The 26,522-nt window shown below is 39.6% G+C and overlaps 1 protein-coding gene across 3 annotated transcripts in view; it reads right to left on the reverse strand.

Annotated features, from left to right (window-relative positions):
* Window positions 1–26,522, reverse strand: part of CNTNAP4 (contactin associated protein family member 4) — a 255,310-nt gene that overhangs the window by 101,707 nt on the left and 127,081 nt on the right. For all 3 annotated transcript variants that reach the window (XM_059152233.1, XM_059152232.1, XM_059152231.1), the window contains exons 4-7: window positions 20,050–20,197; window positions 3,779–3,982; window positions 3,048–3,232; window positions 2,069–2,212 (exon numbers count right to left, since the gene is read on the reverse strand). In XM_059152233.1, coding sequence (XP_059008216.1) covers window positions 2,069–2,212; window positions 3,048–3,232; window positions 3,779–3,982; window positions 20,050–20,197 — 681 coding nt within the window. The remainder of the gene's footprint in view (window positions 1–2,068; window positions 2,213–3,047; window positions 3,233–3,778; window positions 3,983–20,049; window positions 20,198–26,522) is intronic.

Genomic DNA, 26,522 nt, shown 5'->3' on the forward strand with positions numbered 1-26,522 from the left:
GGATTGGGAGGGAGACAAACCATAAGTGACTCTTAATCTCACAAAACAAACTGAGGGTTGCCGAGGGGAGGGGGTTTGGGAGAAGGGGTTGGGATTATGGACATTGGGGAGGGCATGTGATTTGGTGAGTGCTGTGAAGTGTGTAAACCTGGTGATTCACAGACCTGTACCCCTGGGGATAAAAATATATGTTTATAAAAAATAAAAAAATTATAAAAAAAAAAAAAACATTTTTGGCCTTTTCTTATCATTATGCCTGTATCAGCAGATTAACATATGTTATTTCTCATCTAATGGTTTTATGATAGATCTTCAAGATACCTTAGAATTGCATAAATTTTCATTAAAATACTACATATATATAAATTATTCTGCTCGTACAGTAAAATAGATATTTAAGGATTTAAAATACTTTAAGGTCTGAATTATTTAGAAATAATTAAGCACGTTCCTTAACAGGCTTCAGAAATGACAATACACGTATTTACTTTCCCTAAAAGTAATCCTTAACATGTTTTCCAAATACCGATTTGAAAAGTCAGTGAAATCAACTTTACCTAGAAGGATACACATTGGAATTAAACCATTGGTATTGGTTAAACAAAAATATTTGGCTATACTGTGATTCTGTTAAAAGTGAATTAGCTTTCCTTGTGGACAAATACATTGTCCCAGTAAAGGAAATAACAAAAGTGGGAGAGTAAACTACACTGACCCATAATGTAAAGGCAATTAGAAACTAACAAACCTCGTAAAACTGGAAACATTTTACCAGCTGCAGTGTGGTCTGATGCTTCATTTGGACAGCTACCCTCTACCCTGCAAGCAGCAAATCCTCTTGCCTGTGAAAAGTGGGTGTTAGCTGCACGAGCAGTTTCTGGAAACTCCTTTGCCAATGAAACATACACATCTATCTACAGTATTTTTATTTTCCTTTTAAATCATCTTCTCTTTTATTAAAAAATAACTAAAAATCTTTCTGGATGGTATACTCCCATAAATACTACCAATTCACACACAGAGAATCAGGAATAAAATCTTTGGTAAACAGTAAATATTCCCACGATACGCTCTGGTATTGGCTGACACAGCACGCGTGGGCTTACATGGATACATCCTCAATTTTGAACAATTAAAGAAATGTATTTAAATGGATCTGTGTGTGGGCTTTTCTATCATGGTTAAACTGGAAACCGTGTTTCCCAGAGCCCCCTTCCGTGCCTGGTTCTGGTGAAGAGTTAGCCCAAAATGAAGCGTCTGTGGTATTTGAGTCAAAAGTGAGATGCCAGCCATTTCCTTCCAAAGGATTTTTTTTCCTATGACAAAACACAGTGAAAGATGATCACAGAGAAGCTGGCCTGTTCCAGTTTGTCCTGGCTCTCCTTCTCTCTGCTCTGTCTCTTCTTCCTGACAGCTGCCCTCCACATTCCAGTTCCTCTGACAATTGTTAAGATCCAGGTCCTAAAATAGATCCCTTGTTCATAAAACTCATAGTGGTGCTGCTTCCCTGACCGAACTCTGACCAGTAAAGTCATATTTAAAATCTGCTGCATTTCCACAGAATTAGAATATAATGCACCCTGACCAACACTGCTATTGGAACAGACTGGCAGATGCAGTGTTGTAACAGCCTATTCGTTTCTTTTATTTGTTATGAATGACCATGGCAGAATACAGGTTTTCAAATGCCTCTCTAATATACATGGATGTTAACTAATTCCAGGAACTTGGTATGCTTATTTAGGGAGTTTGTCAGGGAATATCTTATTAAGGAAGTTACACAGCAAAGAAATTAGTCCCCTGGAGTAATAACATCACTAAATTAAATTACCAACCGTAAAAAGAAAAAATGCTTTACTTCATATAAAAATAAAAATAATCCTGGCCTGTGCATTATAATTTCTTTAGATGGGATTAATCCTTTCTATGCATATTGCCAGGCAGAGAAAATTTTTAGAAGAATAATCTCTAAAACATAGTGTCAAGTGGGAATCCAAAAATGGAGCAGTTTTATTGTGTGGAAAAGTAACAGAGTTTCACTCATTCATTTACATGAGGATTCTCTTACCGTAGCGATGATCTCCGGTTTTTGTTGCTTGGCCAAATCAATGATATCTACTCCATTATAAAAGAGGTTTTCTAGACACCCATGAAAATTCTTATGGGGGAATGATACTGATTTTCCAGGTGCTGGAATCCCTCCAAAGCTGATCTTAGAAAGAAAAATGGCATCAATAATATTGTTTAGTGATTTTCTGATAATCTTCTTAAATAATTATGATTAGCAGCTATAGCTTTAATCACCACAGATTAATCAATTTTTCATCACTACACTGCCATGTTGCTAATTTCATATGAATACTTTTTTAAATTAAAATGCAGATTTGAAAACAAATTTACATGCATTCCATTTTCATTTACACGAGAGCTTGATTATTCTTACAAGTTACTAATCATATCTGGATTTGATGTTTATTGGTTGATGAATCAAAAGGCGGCTTTATATCCATGGTAAAGCTCTGTTTAATAACATAACTGGTTATAATGGCATTTTGTTTTATCTACATTTCCGGCACATATTGGTTATTTGTACATTTTAATCAATTGATAATCTATTCACTACTCCAACATCTCCATAAATCTACACTGTTCAAGGATGCCCTATAGCACACACACACACACACACACACACACACAAAAACAAAACAAACAAACAAAAAAAACATGCAACACTTTCTATATTCACTTATACGATCTCCTGGAGATTTCCTACATGTGATAATCTGTGACTACGCATTTCAGATAAAAAAAAAAAAAAAACTCTCTCTCTGTAAGAGTAGATTAACATATCGTCAGGAAGATGAAGGTCAGGAGTATCTGCCCGAGTCTGCTCTTGTGAGTCAGGTCACCTTGGGAAACACTTCTCCAGGACTTGGATTTACTCTGAAAGAGGGGAGCGGTGCTCCCTACGGTGTATTTTCTTTTGTATGACTCCCCAATATATACGTTGTAAAAATCTGTATTTATTGAAACATTAACTATCACACCTCATAATCAAGGTCCAGGTAACTGAACTCTCCCTGGGCGTGGAAACGGTGCCTGTGCTCATCTACTGTAAAGTTGACTTGCTTGCCCACGCGCTGGAGGAGCACGGAGTGCCAGTGCTGATCGTCCAGCAGGCTGCCCAGGGTGAGATTGATGAGCGTGTGCGCCGAGGGCAGTCTGGCTTCCCCTGAGAAGAGAAAACAGTAACAGCACTCTTATTCCCAGTCTAAAAAAAAAAAGTTCCCCCTTGTGGACCAGCATCTCTCGTAACAATCACCATCTCCTTCCTCGCATTCCGCCAAAGACACTAATACGGATCCACCTGAAGTTTGAATATAATATCCTTCCAACCTTGTAATTTCTTCCATTGTTAATTCTTTTTATTAGTATTTCCCATCACATGCTCATTTGCAATGTAAATTTTATCTTTGCTACAACCTCATTATTTTTATTACCTCAGTATTTTTCAGTGACCCATCCCTTTCTTCGTGATGTTTGAAAAGAGCTATGTAGTTCTCTTGGTACTTTGTAAAAAATATCAAATGAGGGTCTTGTACAATTTGCAAAATATGAGCCATCTGTACATGAAAGTGCAATATTGGTGTACATATGAGCCCTCTAATATGGAAATAAGGCACCTTTAACTGTTAAAAGAGAAGCTATAAAAATATAAAGTTACTAAAGTGATATCCAAATAGCCAGATTTTTCAAGTACTTCACCAAATAACTTTACCTGAATTAATAAGTAAAAAGAGCCTTCCTCTTCTTAATTCCAGTGTGATGTGATCTCCGTTTTGTCCTTCCCGGTGGAGCAGAATTCCATCACTCTGCATAGTTTTAAATTTCAAAGAAATAATATCCTTTACTGGGCTCAGGGAGTTTTGGTCAAATCTGTAGAGAAGGGAACTTTTTCCATCAAGATCAACCACCTCTGATCCTAGGGACAAAGACATTAATAGTCATTCTAAAGGACATATATGCTTTTTATTAAAGCATCTTAAATGTGCGTGTGTGTGTGTATATATATATATATATGTATATATATATGATATACATATAAACAGATATATATATATAAAGCATTGTGCATTGTGCACACACACATGCATAGTTCAGTACAAGCCAATCATAAGAGAAAATAAAAGTTCCAATGTCTAATTCCCTCTTGATGCCTGGGATTGATTCCATTCTAGCTTTTACTAACCTATTTACAAAATCATGATCTAGAAATATATCTTAAACTGTATTCTTAATTTTCTCTATTATTGAAAGTTATTTCTTTTCATTCAATAAAAAAAAAGAAAATCAGGGAAAAGGTTATGATCAATATCCCCAAGACCACTTTGCTTATTTCACAATCAGTATTTTAATGATGTTCCTGAAGTGTAGATGTTAAATGGTTTATAGCTCCTGAAAAAATGTTTTTGACATCTCAAAATTCTCCCAAACATGCTGTAGGTAAGGGATCTGCATAAAATACCCACATATACATCAGACTCATCAAATGCTACCTCAAGTATATATTAAGCTGACCTTTGTGTTTTGTTTTATCTTATTATTTTTGTGGCTAAGTAATAGTACTTAAGAACAATGCTATACTCTGTCTTCTAGAGGACATCGTTGCAAAGACATTCACTTAATGATATTATAAGGGCTGTTCTGCTGCATTTGTGTCAAAACTGTGACATTGACATGTTTTTTCAGCTTTCTGATGGTGTCTTATCTACTCATTGTCAAGATCACTTTTATTCAGTTCATCTGAAAAAAGATGTCATGTTAAACCAGTAACGTAACAGCACATCTGTCAAAATCAGTTGCATCCTGAACAACAGACACAAAATAGAACTGATAATACTCAGAAAGCCCAGCAGTGTTTTCTACATTTTGCAAGTTAAAGTTGTTTTTTTTTTTTTAAAGACAATTACCCTTGAGAGTACATTTATGTAATAAATGAAGAGGTTAGGGAAACCCAATGAAGCTGTTTTTCAACTGGTTAGCTGACTCTTCCCAGTCAATGAAATGACAGTAAAGTTTACTCATCTTGTTTCATTTGACAAAATTATTACAGCTACTTGTATGCCCAAATATACATTTCATTCAGATTATCCATCATATTTAATGTGAACCATTTATACTCACCACCCCTGGAAAATTTTTTCAACTATTTTATGCAGCTATCTTTTGAAAATTCAGAGGTTTGATTTTTCCACATCTTGTTAATGTGCTTATAAAGAATTCATGAATGAATGAATAAACATTGCATTTTGTAGAAAGAATAATGTTAACTGAACAATTATTCCTTGTTATATAGCTGAATGAATGTGCACGGTAAAAACATAACTCTGTGTCAAATACAAATAATGTGTTCTATGATTATTAGATTACAATAAATTAAGAAAAATTCCAATAAGACAGACTTTAAACGTTGACATATTCAGAGCCATGCAGTTATCTCTGAGTTAATGTATCGCTTAAAGGCAACCATCATCATAATGATTTTATTTTAGATAAAGTCTATTTTTGGAATTAGCTACCAAGAGAATTTTTTTTCCAGTAAAGGTTCAACCTGTGTGACTTCAGCATACTATTTCTTTTTTCTCTTTTTCACTATTATTAGCATATTACAATGGTCATATATATTCACCCTTCATGGCACCTAAAGCTTTCGTGGCTTCGATATTTCTATCAGCAAAAACAGGATAGTGGACAACATATCAGGCAATTGATGCTTGAAGCATCTCTTAAACTGAAGCCACGTGCCAATTTCCTTCACTCTTACCTATTATCTTCTTAGTCCGCAGATAATACCTCAGTAACGTGAGACATTCGTTCAACAAGTATGTATTTAGTGCATCATTTGCGAGGCCCTGGGACAGATACTGGGATGAAGGCATGACTCCTGCCTTCATGGAGCTGACATTCCATGAAGATGGACGCGGCTTGGTGAGTGAGCAGCCCTGACAGGTAGATCAAGCCCAACCGAAGGCTGGGTCTTTTTATTTAAGGTAGCTGGGGAAACTCAGCTCTCTGATCTAGAAACCTCACCACTAACCTGCCTACTCCCCATGGTCTTCAAGTCTTACTCATGTCCCCCATAAACTTTTAGAATTACTCTTAGGACATTTAGTTCCCAAAACCCAGGCATTCTCCCAACACTTTCTCTCCTCCACTGTCATGAATGGAGGCTCTGAGGGCTGCTGAGAAATATGGAGGCAGTTAGTAATCCACCTCTCAGAAGAAGAAAAAGACTGAGCAGGGCTTGCCTTGAAAATGGTGCTGAAAGTAGTTTAAGTAGGAGAAGAATAAACAGACTGCACATGTGTGTGAACAACAGCTTCAGGGAAAAAAGCTAAATATAATTCAGAATGTGAGTACAATGTCAGCACAGGAAAATGTCAACATATATATGTGAAACATAAATACAAGAATTTTCACAAAAGAAAAAAATTCAGGATTCCTAATAGTATTACTTCAGATAAAAACTTCACTTATAAAAAAAAAAACCTCACTTATAATGAGTCTAAGTCACTGTTATAAAAAGCTATCTACACAGCATATCTGACATACAAAAAGCATATAATTTTAAACAAAAATCACAAAACACTGTGTTGTGGCACATACAGTTAATGATATAAAAATCTGGAATTATATGACAAAAGTCTTGAGAGAGAGAGGTTTGTACCTCCTCTTGAAAATGGTCTTACCCACTGTTAAGAAAAATTGGGAATACTAGATATAATACAAAGGAATAACTTTACATCCTTTCAATGTCATATTGGACCATTTCCTCACAGACTCACCTAAAGAGTATTTAATTCCATATGAACTAATAAATGTCAGATTTTACTATTTATTACAGATTAGGATTAGACTTTGTTAAGTTACATGTTAAGTTGTAGATCTTTTCTGCTCAGCAGAAATACAAATGGCTCTACAGTTACGGTTTTATTGCTTTGTTGGACATTAACTATTTATGTACCAACACAGTGATAATAATCCAACATTTTTTCTTGAATTCCTATTTACACTCAGTCTCTTGAATCTTCTTTCAACTAGCTTTACCATTCTTTTGATTTCTTCTTTAATTAATTCAATACACCTTTCATATGTGTTTATTCTGTATTTGAATTTAAGTCATGGTTTTTTGCTTCTGAAAAATTTACTTTCGACATTACTACGTACAAAGTACAATTTGAGCTTCACATCAATGGGGAAGCGACATTTCTTTTTTTTTAAATTCTACTTATTTATTTGACAGATAGAGAGATCACATGTAGGCAGAGCAGCAGGCAAGCGGGGGGGGGAGCAGGGTCCCCAAAGCAGGGTTCAATCCCCGGACCCTGAGATCATGACCTGAGCCGAAAGCAGACACTTAACCCACTGAGCCACTCAGGTGCCCCTGGGAAAACAACATTTCAATTTCAATTTCAACTTCAGCCATCTCCAATAACATTCAAGGCTAATTTATTTTCACTATTCCACAAAGAACGCTATCAATGCAAATACATTCTCACAAAAGAAAAGTTCAAATGATTCATACCACTATTTCTTTACATTGAAACTAACTTATGAAGATTTGATGAGAGTAGGCCATTAAGGAAAGTAATTGAACTCAATATTTATTTGTTTAGAAACACTAAAGTAAACATCCAAAGTAATATTCATGTTTTAATTAATGGAATCACACTTAAGCCCCTCTTTGTCACTTTCAGAAAAAGAATATTTGGTACACAATTGAAATGCATAGATAGGAAAGGTAGACGTATTAGAAAACTGACTTTAAGAAAAGCTAGAAATCAGAAGTTAACAAAATTTGTTACGGTAAAAGACCTATAGTCCAAAGATGTAGGAGGAGACATGTTACTTGACTGAAAGAATTATGTTTCTAATGGTAAATCTGTTCATTAGTCGGCTTATAACTGAGGTTATATTTTTAATGACTGAATTACTATAGATATTAATAACGTGGCCCTGTCAAGCCCTGTTCACCACAGGGAGGACATAAACTCTCATTTTCTAGTAACTAGTTGCAAATTGTTCTGACACATTTATCCCCCTCCAGCTACTCCCCGTCTAAACCATTTTTTGTAAAAGATTTTATTTATTTATTTGAGAGAGAGACAGCAAGAGCAGGGGTGGGGCAGAGGGAGAAGCAGACGCCGACTCCCGGCAATCAAGGAGCCTGACATGGGGCTTGATCCCAGGACCCCGAGATTATGACCTGAGCCAAAGACAGACGCTCAACTGACTGAGCCACCCAAGTGCCCCTTCTGAACCATCTTAAATAGTGTTTTATTACAGTGTAGCTTAGAGGTTAAGACAACCAGTCTGTGTGGGTTCACATCTTCCCTCTACCTTGGGCAAGCGTATGAGTTTCCGGTTATTGATGTAACAAATGACCACAAACTTGGTCCCATGCAACAACACAAATTTATTATCTTCTAGTTTGGGAATTCTGAAGTCCTAAAATCAAGGTGCTGGCAGGAGCTGCTTTCTTTCTGAAGTCTCTGGAAGATAATCCTTTTCCTCCTCTTTCCTAGCTTTTAAAAACCATCCACACTCCTTGGTTCATGACTCCTTTCTTCATGTACAAGACTCCCATCATAGCATCTTCAACTCCCCCACCTTGTTTCTGCTCTCCTTCCCTGACTGAGGAATACTCACCCCCCTCTCATAAAGAGCCTTGTGATCACACTGGGCCCATCTGCATAATCCAGGCGACTTTCCCTATCGCAAGATCCTTAATTTAATCAAACCTGGAAGTACCTCTGTCATATAAGGTAACAAGAGTCATATAAGGTAACCGAGCATTACTCCTTCTAAGACACAAAGTACTTAACCCCTTTGCCTGTTTCCTCTCTGTAACATGGGATGAATAATAGTATATTCTTCATAGGATTATTGTAGGAATGTATTTCTGTATAATTTTTGGAAGACTGGCCAGCAGATAACTACAACTCAAGGAACATTAACTACTACTAATGCTAACGCTATTATTTCCTGTTAGAACACTGGGCAGGCAAAGAGGCACAGGAAAAAGAGTTTAATAGATACATCTGGTGTATTTATTTTAAAGAGTAAACTCTTTAAAAAATAATGAATTTCTGAAGAGCACGAGAAGTGCTCAATTATCAATGTCATGGGCCAGGCTATGCAGCAAGAATGATTTTGAGCCATCTGTGGGTTCTGTGGCTTTTTCTCTGTCTGTCAACTAAGGCCTGAGCTGACTCACCATGGCGATTGTCAGTGACCTGAATCCTCCTCAGTGAATACCTCCGTCTCAAATCTCCTCTTTTACAGCAGGCAACAGGGAAAGGAGAGGCTCACAAAGACTGCAGACCCCATTCTCCTATCAGCAACCCCAGGAAAGAGGGAGAGACTGCTTTATTTGCATGATTCAGAAATACAATCTCCTGTGGAATGAAGAGTTTTCCCATACAAAATATTTAAATTTCTTTCAGGGAGTTGCATCCTAAGTGGCATTGCTGAAATGTGTGTTCTCTGCTCCTTTCTGTAAGCATGTATGTATGGCGAGCTCCCTGTCAACAGTGAAAGGCACAGGAATGCATAAACCCAAAGCACCTTTTTTTCTGTCAAGGAGCTTCCATTCTAATGGAAAGATGCACATCCCCGAGATGGGATTTTTCACGCCAGCGCTTGGATCTTTGCTTTCTGCCTTGGTGCTGAGTCTGAATGATTTCTAGCAGGTACAGGAGTCGATCCACTCAGCCTCAGAGAAAGATGTCAACTAAATTGCAGATGTGCCCCTCTGTGCAGCAAATAGTTCCCCTACCTCTGAAGATTTCACATAAATGCAGTCCTCGTTGTGATATCTACCACTTGACTTGGTATCCCTCCCTCACACCTACATCCTACCCCTGCTCCAGAAGTTTGAGACTGCAAAATGGGAGGTTGCTATCTGAAAAACTGATGCCCTCCCCCTCTTGCCTAAGTGGATGACTAAGTAACAGTAATGGCAGATGAGCCGAGGACAGCGTGAGGATTATCTGACCAGAAGGACAAGGTTATAGAAACCTCTCCCCTGGAAATGAGTAACCTCATTGCAGGCTGAACTGTACCACAAACAATGAGCATGTTTATCTGCGCTGGAGACGGTATGTGCAGAAAATTGTGGAGGTGGCGGTGGCTTGCCCCTGCAAGGTGTTTTGGGGGAGAAATTGGTTCTGTGAATTCAACTGTGAATCATCGCATCACTGATGAGGTCAGTTGGCTAAGAAACGTAGAAGAGACAAATTGGAATAGAAAATGCATGAGCTGGAAAACAAATCCTTGAAAAACATAAAACTGACTTTATTAAAGGTTATGAAAGAGTTCCTGAAAAAGACACGAGTGCCTTCTATTAATTCTGTGGAAAGCACCCCAAAAATATAAAGACAGAAAACCTGCTCTAAGTGGAGAAAGAACAATGGACCTAAACTCTTTTGTGCTAAATATGAAGTTGGTCTCCAGTACTGAGCACGTCGCTTCTTTATCTGAAAATTACTACCTGTGAATTTCTAAACAAACAGATGTCCAATTTTGACTTCTAAGAAACATAAATCAGACTGAGTCACCATTAAACTATTACATGGTGAAATATGAAAGCAAGAGCAGGATGTATTGGTACTTGAGATCTGCAAATTACTGAACTGGGTTTTGAAGAGACGGCAAGGAGAGACTAAGCACTTGTGAAATCAACAGGAAATGGGTTGTACTATTTTTTGCATAGTAGCATCAAGGAGCACAGAATGATTTAAGGGACTCTTAAGTTTTAAACCAACCAAAATTAATACAATAAAAAGGAAGAAGATACGGGATTCAAGGGCAGCACCTAACCACAGAGAAAAGGTGACTTTACTATCACAGTTTTAAATAGACTGGATTAAGATCAGTGATAGCACTCTAGGAGGTTATAGGAACAAACAAGATCACTGCCACTTAAGTACCCGTCTAAATTAACCTTTTCAATAGGTTTGAAATGGGTAACATCTCCCACATCGAGGACCCCTGACTGTGTTACTGGCGGACAGAAGCTGTATTTCTGTTTCTCATATTTGTAAATTTTGTAATGAATGCCACAGAAGTCACTTAAATGCTGAGTCTCAATTTCCTTATTTGGAATACACGGAGAAAAGTTCCAATTTCTCATACCACACAAAAAGCTGTGGGTTTCAAGTGCAAGTATCAAAAAACCTCATTTATTATATATTTTGTATGCCATTATTATCATTTTAATAATAACTAACATTCAAAATCTCCTATGGTCATCTCACAGTTCTTTAATCAACTGCTCCTGTAGAAGTGTAATACATCTGGGGCGTTTTTTCTTGTATTCACTTTTCAGTTTTTATCATGGCTAACTGGATGTTCTTCTTAGTTGGTCCACACAGCAAAGAGTTCCTGAACGTTTACTGTGCCGAGTCCTACAGTAGGAGCTGGTATTACAATAGCGAACACATTCTGGCCTCACGGATCCCCCAGTCTGAAGGAAAAGAAAGATATCCAGCAACTCATCCCACGTGGACAGATATATTTACAAACTCTACGTGGAGCATGAAGGAAAAGTGCCTGGTTGTACAGCAACTGTGCACAGGGAGATCTAAATTAGGCTTTGATTGGGGACAATATGTTTGAGGAAATGAAACTTACTCTGAGTGGATGCCCACCTTTGTAAATGTCTAGGGTCAGGAAGGAAGGAGGAGGTGTGGGGAAGCGGGTGTATGAGTCTGGGAGACGGAGAGGAGAGGTGTGAGGAAGGAGACTGGCTAGGGCGGGGTGGAGGTGGCATGAGAGGTCCACAGATCACCTGACCCTGTGAAAGCCTGCTTCCAGGTTTTGTTGGGATGGAGCCATTTTGGTTTTGTCCTTCACCGTAGGACGTAACAACTGGTCCTCAGATTGGTCTTTGCTCATAACGCAATGACCTCTGGCTTTTCAGTTAAAAGCCCAAGATGTTTAACGAGTCCCTCTAGGTTGGCAGGACTGATTCTTTCTTTTTCCAGAGGGGTTCCTCCAGGTACTAGGTAGATGCTGACATCTTTGGCACCTGACCTCTCCCATCCTGCTTTTGCCTGGGCTCCTTGGTATCTCAGGTTGGGCACGTGAGGTTCTCGAATCAGCCAAGGACTGAGGGGAAATTTCTATGCAGGAGTTGAGACCAGGCCCTCCCTCTCTGAACCCCTCCTTTTCAGGATTCCGCACCCAATTTCTAGCCACTCTGGCAACCTTGAACTCTGAACTCTGTCTTCTCAGTCCTGTAAAATCTGGCTACTTTCTGTTTACACATTATGATGTCTGTAAACTAGGATATGTTTTTAGGAAAAGCTCAGTTAAATGTGGATCTGAGTTTACTTTCCTTCTTTCCAGAATCAAATCTTATCAATTTCCAGCCTGTTTCTTACTTGAACTTCAGAGCCCAGAAGGTTTTTTTTTTTTTTTAAATGCATATTTTGTATCCAGTGATTACAACTTCAACACGATAGCCCAATAAAAACAACTCTGCTAGGAGTGGTACTGAAAAGCACATCATCTTTTTGGGAACGTTTTAAATCACTGTCTTGGTTTTTTAATTTATTTAGGATTGTGAAGTGGGAATATGCTAATTCTATTATCCCCTTTTTATTTATTACCTGGAATATACCTTCAAAGAGAAATTCTCCCTCATCTTCTACTTGGTTACCTTGAAGTACAGATCACACAGGAAAAGTAGGATAAATTCTTCATGTTTCCCTTCATTTATTAATTTTCAAAATAATGTGTTGGTTCCCTCATATCTCTCATAGGTAACCAATTAGATTTTCATTTTTTATTACTGTCATGAGCCCATTCACTCAAAACTATTTAATATGTTGCAAAACTGCAGTTACTGACGCCATCATATTTCCATTTTGGGTCAGTGAGAGCCTGCTCAGTTTTTCAAACTAGTATCTACTGATGTAAGTTGCTCCAGCTTTTAATAGCTTTTCCGTTATAAAATGCGTATTTTTATTTCTTTTAAGTTGACATGAGTTTCATAATTGTTGACTTGCTTCCATTTGTTACATAGAATCCATCATTTTCTTTTAAACAGCCTGGATTTAAGCAAATAAACACAATAGTTTCTATGCTATATGTAGTTCCTCTATTTCTATAGCTCTTTTCTCTTCGGATCTTCTCAGTTGTCCCTGTGCTCTGTGTCTGACCTTCCACAGGCTGCACATGCCACCAGGTTGGTGAGAAAAGCCCTCCAGAGGCTCACAGCCCCCGCCCTCCTCATTCATTCATCCACCGAGAAAACTCGTACCCAAGAAGGAACATCTGACTATCATACAGTATCACGTGCACCTAGTATGACCACTGGGAGCAGAATGGCTGTTCTGGGAAGAGGTGAAAGTGTCCTCTGCTCCAAAAGTGACGTGTCAGAGAAATGGTCGGAGACAGTGATTTCTCTGCTGAGAAGTGACAAGTACACTTCTCCTTCTCTCATTACTCAGGAAACAACTTCCAAGTTTTCTGACATAAAAGTAGAACATGCTCTTGCGACAAGTACAAGACTTGTCTCGGTAGAGAGATGAAGGCTACACATGCGGTGATTGCCCCGGGTACTGCGCAAAAATCCTAGGTCTAGAAAAATCATGAAATCACGGCATGTTGGAGAAATGGAAATGGTTCAGGATGGCTGGACAGCTGGAGGCTGTTGAGGATGAGGGAAGAAGCTCACGGAGAACAAAATAAGGATGTTTACCCAAGAACTAGGGAAGAGGAACTTGGGATTTACACAAAGGACAACTGTCGCAGTGGTTCATCCACAGTTAGAGAATACCCTCTCCTGAGGCGTCACCCCCACCCCCTCCAGACATCTCCCACAGTCACTTCCGCTCCATTTTGTTTCCCTTCCCTGCTTCTGTTTACCAGTGTTTTCCTTCCTTCGGGACATTTCGTAGAGTAGTATTTCTATACCAGCAAGCATTTTCTCTCCTTTTTCCTTCTTCCACAAGTTATTTCCTTACCCACATCTCTTGTCTAGCTCTATAAACATGTTCACGGCTGCTATGGCCAAGACATCTGAAATTTATACTTTCTCTTTGAACCCATAAAATTTAGCTTCTCCTTCTCTCATTACTCAGGAAACAACTTCCAAGTTTTCTGACATAAAAGTAGAACATGCTCTTTGATATGGATTTTCCATTCACTTGATGTTCCTTCATAACAAGTTACGGCCCTAACTCACCCAGACAGAGGGTAATAAAATTATGTGTGGCCCTCACAATAGCCACTGTCCCTGCAATATTCATTCGAGCAGCTTGCACCTGTAACTTCAGTGAACACAGGCAGGAGGCCCCGGTATCGGCATAAAAATGCATGTTATCTGAAAAACGGGGTAAAGGACCCACCTTAATTATCATAGAAATGCATCTCTCCTTTTCAATGACATGAGTAGTTGTCCAAAGACAGCACTTTTTACTTTAATTCTTAACAGCACTGCAGTAAGTGGGGAGTCATGATTTAATAACAACGATATTCACATTATTCAATGGTGGATATTCAATTATCCACCTTCGACCGAGAGCATTTACAGTTCCAACCTTCTGTATTCCCCAGGCTGGCCCTCAAGGAGTCAACAGTGGAATTAATGATCCCCCCCAGTGCCCTCTCAGAGCTCTTCACTCTCCACTGGCCCTCCCAGCATGGCGCCACTTTCCAGATGCTTGTTCTAGTCTGATAAATCAGGGACCCTCCCATGCAATCACTAAGCTCTCTTAATTCAACATCCCCGGTAGATTTGAGTCTGATTTGAGACAAAAGAACCCTCTCTCCTGATTGCTGGCCCTCTCTGGTTTGAGGCCCCACTGTCACTGCACACGTGAGATTGGAAGCCTCCCAACCGAGCTGCTGCCTCCAGTGTGTGCGCCCTTTCAGCCTGAGTGACTGCTCTCAAATATAAACCAATCCTACCAGCAATTCTCAGCTCTGTGCTTGATCAATATATGCCCACCTCCCTCCAGGCTCCCATGTGAAAATATCTGCATTTTAGTTTCAAACCTCTTGCTATAAACATTCTTGTATTAATCTCAATTCATCAACCACTCCATTCCTCACTTCCTACATTCAGGCCACAATATTTTACATTGAGTTTGTATAATTTTTATGACTTTGCCTCTTCTGACCCCTGGGGTCAAACTCCTCATGTTAGTTTCTGTAAATGTCTGTTTTTACATGTACCCATGCACCCCCCCAAACCCCACAGCTCCCTTTCTCTCACTGACATTAATAAGCAAGTTGAGAGCCAGCTCTGTAGGGTCCCCATGGACCCCTGCGACAGCTGTCACACATGGTGGTCTTGCAGGTTACCTTGGCAACATATACATTGCTTTTTTTGGCTTTTATTGTACAGTACTATAAATTTTGTTTTGAGTTTTATAACTTTGTAGCATTTTAGATAATGTTGCATTTGTGCTTTCTTGCGCAGAGTTGAAGAACTATATTGAATAAACCTAGGGTTAAGATGCAAAAAATATTATACATAACAGTAATTCCCAATTATTGAAATACAAGTCAAAACCACAATGAGATATCACCTTACACTAGTCAGAATGGCTAAAATTAACAAGTCAGGAAACGACAGATGCTGGCAAGGATGCGGAGAAAGGGGAACCCTCCTACACTGTTGGTGGGAATGCAAGCTGGTACAGCCACTCTGGAAAACAGCATGGAGGTTCCTCAAAAAGTTGAAAATACAGCTACCCTACAACCCAGCAACTGCACTACTGGGTATTTACCCTAAAGATATAAATGTAGTGATCTGAAGCATATGCACTTGAATGTTTATAGCAGCAATGTTCACAATAGCCAAACTATGGAAAGAACCTAGATGTCCATCAACTCATGGATAAAGAAGATGTGGTATACACATACACACACACATGCACACACACACACACACACACACACACTGGAATACAATGCAGCCATCAAAAGAAAAGAAATCTTGCCATTTGTGATGATGTGGATGTAACTAGAGGGTATTATGCTGAGCGAAATTAGTTAGTCAGAGAAAGACAACTATCATACGATCTCCCTGATATGAGGAATCTGAGAGGCAGGGTAGGGGTTTGGCAGGTAGGGGAGGAAAAAATGAAACAAGATGGGATCAGGAGGGAGAAAAACCATAAGAGACTCTTAATCTCACAAAACAAACTGAGGATTGCTGGGGGAGGAGGGGAGGGAGAGGGTGGTTGGGTTATGGACATTGGGGAGGGTATGTGCTATGGTGAGTGCTGTGAAGTGTGTAAGCCTGGCGATTCACAGACTGTACCCCTGGGGCTAATAATACATTATATATTTATAAAAAAGTAAAAATAAAAATAAAATAAAAGGGAAAAAGATAAAGCAATTCCCAATTGTTAAGAAATATACATTATTAAAATTTATCCCTATACCCAATAGCTAGTAGAGTTCTCTTTCAGCAAGTGTCAATAAGTACTTAAAAGGCAAGTGCATGTATGATTCATAGAGCCGTCAAGAGCACAGGCTTTAGAAAGTAATGGATGTGAATTTAAATCTTAGAACTAAAACAGGCAGTCTGTGTAATGCTGGACAGAGTTCTTGATTTCTCTAAGGTTCATTCTCCCCCACGTCAGGAGACTTGAGCAGCCTGGTATATACCACTCTTGAATGAGTGGCTCAGGCAAAGCCCAGGAAAGAGTCACATTAACTTGGTGCAAGCAAGGTGGACGCGCAGGCCAGCGGGGGCATGCAGTCCTCCAGGCCTTCCCGAGAGGCTCAATGAGCTCCCAGCATGGACAGGTGTCCTGCGACACTGTCCCAGCACAGAGACCTGGACCACTCCCCAATACCACTTCTCCTTTTTATAGGGATTGTAGGAGAATGGCCTTGTGTATCTGAAGAAAATCCAAGCTGATCTTGGATCTGGGCTACTCAGGGGAGTTGCAGATGAAATTCTACAGCTGTGTTCGTGGGTGGAGTATACCTGTGGCCCTTCCTTCTGAGGACAAGGATTGCTCATTCAGCAAACAACTCTGGTCCTCTCCTCTTGCCCCTGCATAAAATGGTAATATTCATGCCCCTACTTCACTGTGTTATTAGGACTCGAATCCAAAAATGCCTAAAAAGAAAATACCTGATACATATTAACTATTTCATAAATGATGGTTTAGTAAATGCATGCTTTAGTAAATTCACATTCTGCAAGGCTGATACCATGAACAGGTGGAGAAAAGAAGTGTAACCCAAGAATTAAAGACCATTTGATCAAAGACCCTCCCTTAAGGCACTCACACCCAACCCATCTTGAGGTTATTTTAGGTTACCTATGAGAATACTTCTCCATTGTTTATATGTTTTTCTCTTATCCTAAATTATACAACAGAGTCCCATCATACCCTTTAACCGTAGGTGTTTACATTTGAATTAAAGTCTGGTTGGCCCTCGGGACTGCTCCTTCAGCGGTGGGGCAGCGAGAAGAGGAAGCTGATTAAATGTGTGGACGATGCCTCACTGCAAGGGACAGCGACTGAAGGGGGCAGGAAGAAGACTGTTCCTCGGGAACGCAGATCAGTGAAAGTGGACGGAGATCTGAGTCACCATGGAGCATACGTCGGAGAGAAAGCAAAGGAACCCATTCCTCAGCAGTCACGTCCATGGGGACATCACGAGGGTACTTTCGTTGTGGAAAAACAGTATTAATAGTCTTGTTCAACTGATGTTGAGTTGACATCCCAGACTGAGGGTGGATTAAGTGGGGGAAATGGCCTCATATTTCTAAGACTCTCTTAGATGTGTGAATATTAAATGAATATTTTGCAAGGCGCATGCTCCGAGTAAGGAGAGAATGCAACTAGAAATACAAAGCACTGGAAATTTGTTGTGCTATTTATCCACTGTGTAGCATGGGCTTTGCTAAATTCTATGATCCAAAGACAAGAAGACAGACTGTCCAGGTTCTGTGTTCCAGAACTGCACTTTGCGGTGGGATATGTTTTTAAAGGATGATCTTATTCAAATGGATTGGTGCAAAGGAGGCGCTAACCCATGATAGAAGCGGCTACGCTGAAGCGGTGAGGCCAAGAGACTGAACGGGCGGACAGTGAGAAGTGGGCTGCCCATGGCTCCTCTCTGGGATTTAACAGCTGGACGGAGCCTGAGCTTGCCGTTGGGCTCTGGAGTCGGGCAGACCTGGCTGCAAACCCAGCTCTGTCACTTCCCATCTTGAGCAAGCCATCTGCCCTGAGCTTTTAGCCACTGTGTTTGCAAAATCAGAGAACGTAGTAGTTATCTTAAAACATGTATCCAGACTTCTAAAAAAAAATTATAAACTACCTGTTAATAGAATGTTAGACATATAATAAGCACTCAAGAAAACATTGCTATTTCCAGCATTAAAAAATTAATGCTTGGGCGCCTGGGTGGCTCAGTGGGTTAAGCCGCTGCCTTCGGCTCAGGTCATGATCTCAGGGTCCTGGGATCGAGCCCCACATCGGGCTCTCTGCTCAGCAGGGGGCCTGCTTCCCTTCCTCTCTCTCTGTGATCTCTTCCCTTCCTCTCTCCTACTGTGATCTCTCTGTCAAATAAATAAATAAAATCTTAAAAAAAAATTAATGCTATTGGGGGATGCCTGAGTAGCTCAGTCAGTTAAGTGTCTGTCTTTGGCTCAGGTCAGGATCCCAGGGGTCTGGGATCAAGCCTCACCACAGACTTTCTACTCAGCGGGGAGTCTGCTTCTCCCTCTCCCTCTCCCTCTGCATTTGCCTCTTTCTCTCTCAAATAAATAAATAAAATCCTTTAAAAATTACACTATTAATATTAGTCTTACTGCCATCATCATCATCATCATCATCATTATTATTATTACTATTGATATTCGTACTGTGATCACTATTCTATAGGCCCTGGCAGGAACAAAGGCTGGTCAGCTGACCGTTGATGTCGGAAGGGGGGCAGTTTGGGGTGCTGGGAACATCACCAACCAGTGTAAGGAGACCGGCAGCCTGTGCACCGTGGTCTGTCTGAGGTTGCCTGTCCCCGGCATGACATGCCTTCCCTTCCTGCAAATAAAGTGAACCAGCACCTAACTTGACTTACATCAAGAAGTGATAAAATGTGTGTGAAAAAAAGCTTTCATGGCTAAAAAAGAAAGGTTCACTAGAGGAAGAATGATAGAGAAGAACCAAACAGTCCTGGGCTCTTCTCCAGATTCTTCTGTGTGTTAGGTGTGAGATGCTAGGCAAATGACGGAATCTCTCCAAACCTCAGACTGCTCATCTGATAATTGTAGATCATATTAACTAACTCATTTTTCCATAATAAAGGAGCATCTAACAGGATGGTGCGGCTTGAGGTAGGCTATCAATAACTCTTAGGCCCCTGCCCCACAAAAAGATATAATAAAACGCTTCATTAAGAGGAGACTAAGTGAAATCTGTGGTTTCTATCATTTTTTTATGTGAAAGTATTTCAAACACATTTTATATTTTGGCAGAGGTCTTTACCTTTTCTATGAATTTATGCTGAAGGGACAGCACGCTTATAAGTGAGTTATGTGGCGTATTATTTTTAGGCTGGAGAGACAAACATTCTTTCAAGTCCTGACATTTGACTGGTCATACTAAATGGAACACTGTACCTTTTATTAAATTCAGGATACCTAAGTGAAACATCATCAAATACAGTCCATGGCGGGGAAACTCTTAATATTTGAAAGTCAGGGTCTAGCTAATAATATTAGATTTGGGAAAACGGACTCACACATGTCTATAAACAGGTACTTGTGTCTGTTTATCTCGGTATGGATCGATCTATCTATAAAATGCTTCCATGTCTGATTTAAAATATAAAGCCAAACGCTAAAGTCAATATTGCCATGTATGGGCACAAAAAAAGCTTACCGCAAAAATCATTCCTGTTTTTCTCTTTACATAGCTATAAAGTCCATTTCAGCATACAGGTTGGCTTTCAAAACATCTCCTCTGAAACCTATGCGGGGGCATTGGATAAACAAACACTTACTGTATGCACATCCGAACACCTCGATCCGCATTCCGATTCTGCCCCTGGGGTTCCACTCTAAAGGGATGAAGCGCAGAAATCGGGCTTTGATAGAAGGCTGGAGTCTATAGTACACAACACTGTCAGCATTTGCATTTCCTGAAAAGCCCTAAAAGAAAAGGGAAGGAAGGAAATCAATGCATCTAGAGAATATCTGTTTCACCCCGTGACCTCGAATGTCAATGAACAATGCCTAACGTGCTTTTTCCTGTAAAAATGGCTACCTGCCTCAAGAAAATCATATTTCCAGTTACACAGTAAAGCACCCCCATCCACAGAAGGTATGATTGCCCAGGCTTCACTTTATATTGAGAGTAGCTGAAATTCCACCTTCCCCATTAAACCAGCTTTCAACCATTTCAACCTTTCAACCTCAGTAAACTTGTTTCTATAAAGTTCAGATTAAACTTAAAAGGTATTAACATTGTGAACAGCACCCAAAAAATTTGAGAAAGTCTTCTTCCAGTGTTCGGAAAGTAGGGTCTGATGCAGCAAAGAAGTTGCCTATATCACCAATGAATGATAAAACTTAGGACGTTTCTGTTGTTTCATTTTCTCCTCTTATTACCATATACAAGAGTACCGCCCAGCACTCCATTCCGAACACTCTGATACAGACCGTTCAACTTCACCGAGCTGCCAGATACGCACATTAAGAATTGCTACACGTCAAAGTTATTTAATAAAAAAAATAATAAAACCAAAGCACCTGTATTTAAAAAAATGGTTAAGTGAGATTGGAAGCAATAATAATTTGGAAAGACCTACAATTAGACTTACAGACTCTAGAATCTGAAAGCTAGAAAGCCCCTGAGAATGGTGCTAAGCGAGCACAAAGTGCAGATGAGGAAATTAAAGGTCCAAGAGGTAGAAAACAAGGGCATCTGGGTGGTTCAGTTGGTTAAGCATCTGCCTTCAGGTCAAGTCCTGATCCCAGGACCCTGGGATCAAGCCCCGCCGACTCCCTGCTCAGCGGGAAGCCTCTCCTCCCGCTCAAATAAATAAATAAAATCTTTAAAGAAAAAAAAAAAAAGGTATAAAATAACCTTCTGGCGTTTGTAAAGCTACGTAAGGTGAGACCCAGAGCTACCTTCCTTCTGCCATAGCGGGGTGCAGCTGCCTAACGCAGAGCTCCCCTGCAAAACTGACACAGGACAGCGCCTAGCATCAGAGCGGCCCTGTTTACACCTTCATGCCCAAGGGTAAGGCTTCCGAGGGGAAAATGTTAGAGGGAAGCAGAAGTTGTTCTCAATGATTCGCACGTTTTATCTCTTCTTCTCCTTCTCTGCTACCCATCCTCCCTTCCTCTTCCTTCTCCTTCTCCGTCTCCTCCTCCCCCTGTTGTGTCCCCACCCCCCCCCCTTCTGTAACAATGGGCATATGCCAGAACAACAAAGCAATCTATTCAGGCTCTCGGTAGGTCTGCTGACCAAGGCTGGGCCAGCGCATGAGGTCAGCCTCAGGGACCCTGCACAAGGTGAAGGTGAACACGTCAGGAACACCAGTACACAGGAGTCCGCTCATTTCCCTACTTCTCTTTCTAGTTTACAAATAATCCCTTTACCAGCATTTACTGAAACATTTTTTTTAAATGTTGGGTGTTTCATAGTCAAATTGATTTTATTTGACTCCCCTTACCAATCAGTTCTCTACCTGCTGCCCTCCCCCACCCTCACCAATACCCCAGGCAGCTCTCAGGCTCACGTACCACAGGCCTTCCGTGACGGTACTTCCAAATGATAGCCCAAATCGGGGCCTCTGTCTCCATCTCAGCTAGGACCACCCAGTTACACAAAGCATTACCTCTCCTGAACTGCTTCAGTGACCTGCTCCTCACCATTTTGGTTCTCCTGCTTCCCCGTCGCCATCCCCATCCGCAGGCCCCATCTCTCCTCCTCTGAGCAGTAAGGGATATCTTTAAGGGCAAATCAAACGGTGTCACCCACACCCACTTAGAACAAAATCCAAGCTCCTTATCAAACACACAGTCTTTGACAACACCTCCTTATGCTTTCACCACACCGTACCCCCCGGAACAACCAGGCTCGGTCCTGCTCGGAGCCTTCACAGCCGCTGTACTACTCCGAAAGTTCTCTGTACAGTCAGTCCCCTTGACATCTCAGGACTTGGTCAAAATATGACCACCTAAGTCAGACCCTTTCTGATCACAGTTTCAAAAGCGGTGTCCCTGGTGTACCCCTGCATCTGACCTTCCTGTTTTGTCTTGTTCATATTACTCATTATTTGGGGTCTTCTTTTCTTTGACTACCTTGTTTGTTGATCTCATCCCACTAAAAGACCGGCTCCACTAAAGCATGGACCTGCAGTGGCCTCCATCCACAGTACCCAGAACAGGACTTGGCTCGAAGTGGTTCACAATAAAAAATTGGTCAGATGTGTACATTTGGGAAAGACTGTGCTAAAAACAAAATAAAATTCAACAAGTTTCTCGATTACAGACCCTCTCAGAGCATGTCAAACGTGAATGTGTGTATTGCTTTGTATCTCCCGTGACCAAGACAGTCATCCTATTAGACCCACATTCCTACCTGTTTCCTAGAACACAAATAAGAGAACACTGTTTAAATCCACAGATATTTTAACTCTGATAACCAGACCCTTCTAAAAAGCCCCATTCCCTCCACTAGTCAAAATTTTAAACTCTGGGCACTGGTGTGTGTGTGTGTGTGTGTGTGTGTGTGTATGTGTGTTTACCTGCTCTTCAAACCAGGGTGATGTGCAAACAGAGTAACGGCTCTGATCCATCACCATTCAGTCCTAACCAGACCCTCTTACACTTCAATTCTCTTTTCTTGGGTGCCACTGGCAGGCTAATACAATTTTGATTTCTTTCAGTGAACAGCTAGATGGTGAATCAGATAACCCTCCCAAGATCTCACATTTTTCCAACATTAACGTACATTCACAGATTTAGACAGATGCCACTATGATGATCTCAACATCTTAAGGGATTAGGAAAACAGAGGCATAGTGGCAGTGGCAACAGACAGGTAAGTGGGATGGGGAGGTCTACCAACGGCAATCTTTCACATTTTACCTGATCGATTGATGGGTTATTTAAATTTTAAGAACATAAAGAAGAAATATATGGTGCTTAGCTTGTATATGTAATAAAAACACCTTGGCACATTCAAAATTTTAAGCAGATTTTTCTTACAAAGGGCAAGGGAGATTGTGAAGTAGAGGGTAATGGATTTTTAGCACAGTCTAACCATAGCTGGATTTTAAAAACTGAACAGGTATTAATTGTATAAAAATTAGTAAAATGAAGTAAGATAGAGACATAAGAAGTGTATGTACACAGTGACAGAGCAGGCAGAATATTATTTTGTAATGCTCTGAGTACCTCAAATTTAACTTTTTGGTATCAAGGTCATTAGGGGAATATGTACCATTACTATTAATTAAATATTATTTAACTGAATTATAATATATGTTTGTCTTGCTCCCCATGTTGAAATTTTTTCAATACATAAGATAACAAAGGTTCTGCTGTGGAATTCTGTATTTAATGGGCATTCAGTGTTAATGAATGAAGCGTGGAGTTGATGTTACATTACCTTGTAAGTTAAGAGTTCCAGGCATATTATCAGGTCTCAAATGTATATCCTTTGCCTAAAAGATATTTCTCAATTTGATGTGAAGATTTTTTTGATACCATCACAAATTCCTAAAAGAACACATGGATTTAGGGGCACCTGGGTGGCTCAGTTGGTTAGGCATCTGACCCTTGATTCTGGCTTGGGTCCTGATCTCAGGGTTATGGGATCAAGCCCAGTGTCAGGCTCCAGGCTCGGTGCAGAACCTGCTTGGGATTCTCTCTCTCCTTCTCCCTGACCCTCCCCCTGCTCATGCTTTCTAAATAAATACATACATAAATAAATAAATCTTTAAGTAAATAAAATAAATTTCTAAAAAGAACACATGGATTTCAATTGTTCTTTTAAAAACATAATTTTACTATGTGGCTGTTTGTCTTTCTTTTTATTATATAGATTCTGAATTTTGGTGTCTGTCAGAATTACCTGAGGAGCTGTTTAAAAGTGCAATTTCTAGATCCTGCACCTCTATACTAAATCTGTGGGGGGAGGGGACTGGAATCTGCATTTCTAATGCATACCAAGCCCATTTGTGCTGCTGGTCTTTAGCTGGTTTTGAAATTTTTTCTGGCTCGTGGATACACCATGCTCTTTTTCCCTCCCAACATTACTGCAAAACTTTTCAGGGAAGGAAAAGATTTTAGAAGAAGGGTTCCCCTGGGCTAACCTCCAAAGAGAGAAACAAGGAGCAAATGTGTTCTGGTATCAACCTAAAGATCATCAGTGTGTCTCAGCATCAGGTACAGAAGAACTGTGTTATGTCGCTGCAGTATTTCCATCAACCCTGTGGAGTAGTCATTCTTGTACCCACTTTAAAGAGGAGGATAATGAAAATTACAGAGGTTGTGCGCCTAAAGCCACACAGCTAGGAAGTGGCAGAGTAAAGATTTAATCCCAGGCTTTTCTGACCTCATAGCACATTAATTTAGCCAAGGTATGAGTAGACCTCACTCTAACAGAACATGAAAGCAAGCCAACAATCCACCCTAAAGGAAGCCTGATATTTTATTGGAAGCTCCCCCCTGCCTGCTTTTTCTCATAATTTACATTTAAAATCTTTGACACATTGAGAGTAATGCGAGTTAGATGATTGCTGAACGTTGCTCTACCAGTTAACGTTTATAGACAAAAGGATTTTTCTATAAACATCACATTTTCTCAAAATTATTGGAGTAGAAAAATAAAAGACAAATGTTCAATATTCAATAGGACTCTTGCATAAAATGATAACCTCCTAAAAGATACAGAATGTAAAAGAATATGCCAGTATTTCATCAACTATCTGAAATATCTACAAATAGAAGTACAGTGATGTGTCTTATGTGACAAAAAATCAAAGGACTTTAATTGTATTTTTCTTTTCTTTGAGGCCTGATGATTTTCAAACTCAATGAGGTATTCATAGATGATTTAGAAATGTATTTCTAACTGAGGCAATTTATGGAGTTAATGAATTAAAGTTTTTTGCAAGACTTTAAGTATTTCCATAATGATTCTAAAGTTTATGAAGAGGTATAATAGCATTAATCTATTTTATCAATATTAATTGAGCAACTCATCTATGAAAGTCAAGATGCATAAAGGGAAATGCCCATATGGCAGTTCTTAGGGGATCCAAAATGCTGCTATAATAAATCAGAAACATGGGACCACTTACAGGTAGTTATACAGCAGGCTACATAATTACATAAAAATTGGTTTCGCTCCCACCAAAATAAACAGCAATACTAATATAAATTCAACATGACAAGCAGGCAAGCATGTAAATCCCCTGACCTCTCCTGTTGTGAGAATTCATGTGACTCACATCTGACCTATTTCCAAGTACAACTCATTGTGACACAGTCAGCTGACATGCAGACACTAAATGCATCATAACAATATGCTGTCTAATGGAAGTCAGCCCTTTGTTCTATGATGTTCGTTATAAATATTTACCAAGTGTGCCAGTGTGCCTCCCAAGAGGTTGTCTAGTCTAAAAACCAAAAAATGCAAAAGAAAGGCAAAGAAAAAAATAAGAACTGCTAAAAAGCAGGGACCTTGCTAACAAAAACCCAGATAAGAATAACTTTTAAACATATGTTGGATAAGACTATTGTACCTATATATATAAAAGCTGATTCTCTCTTGAGTGTGAATGTCATTCATTTATTGTAACAGAGGAATAGCAATGAGAGTACAGAAAGCAGATTCCAAAGTTTTGTTCTGTGATTATGACAAATCTCACATTTCAAAATGAGAATATAGAATTGTATTAAATAGAATTATTTCTACCATCCCTCTCTGAAAATATTCACAATCTTTAAAATATTTATTTGAGGGGATATCAAATTGTTGGCAATATTTCAGTAAGGCCCATACCTTAGCCATTTTATTAGAATCTGTGGAGACACCAAGTTGCAAAATACACTGTTTCGGCCCTTTTAGCATAAAAAGTTTTCAATTCTCAAGACAGCAAGATCAAATGGCAAGAGTGAAAAAGCATGTGAAAGATACAACCTTGGCTGTAGTTTGTTAACTATTGTTCAGAAAAAGCAATAAATTGTTTTATGGAAGATATGCAGACAAGTCATTACTCTTAAATTTGTATTAGGGTAATAACATGTTGAATTTAGTGGAAGACTAAGGTTTTACTGAGATGAAAAATAACTTGAGCTTAAAAAAATAATCATATTATGGTTGATAAACTAGGAAAGTCTGAACAATCCTCCTGCTAGAAAAACTGTACAAAATGGAAAACAAGGAGTGAAGTGCTAAAAGATAATAAAACATTAAATATCCAAGATCTGGAAGAAGAAGAAAATCTATGGAAGC

Source organism: Mustela lutreola, chromosome 16, assembly GCF_030435805.1.
Source record: "Mustela lutreola isolate mMusLut2 chromosome 16, mMusLut2.pri, whole genome shotgun sequence".
In the NCBI taxonomy this organism is placed as follows: Eukaryota; Metazoa; Chordata; class Mammalia; order Carnivora; family Mustelidae; genus Mustela; species Mustela lutreola.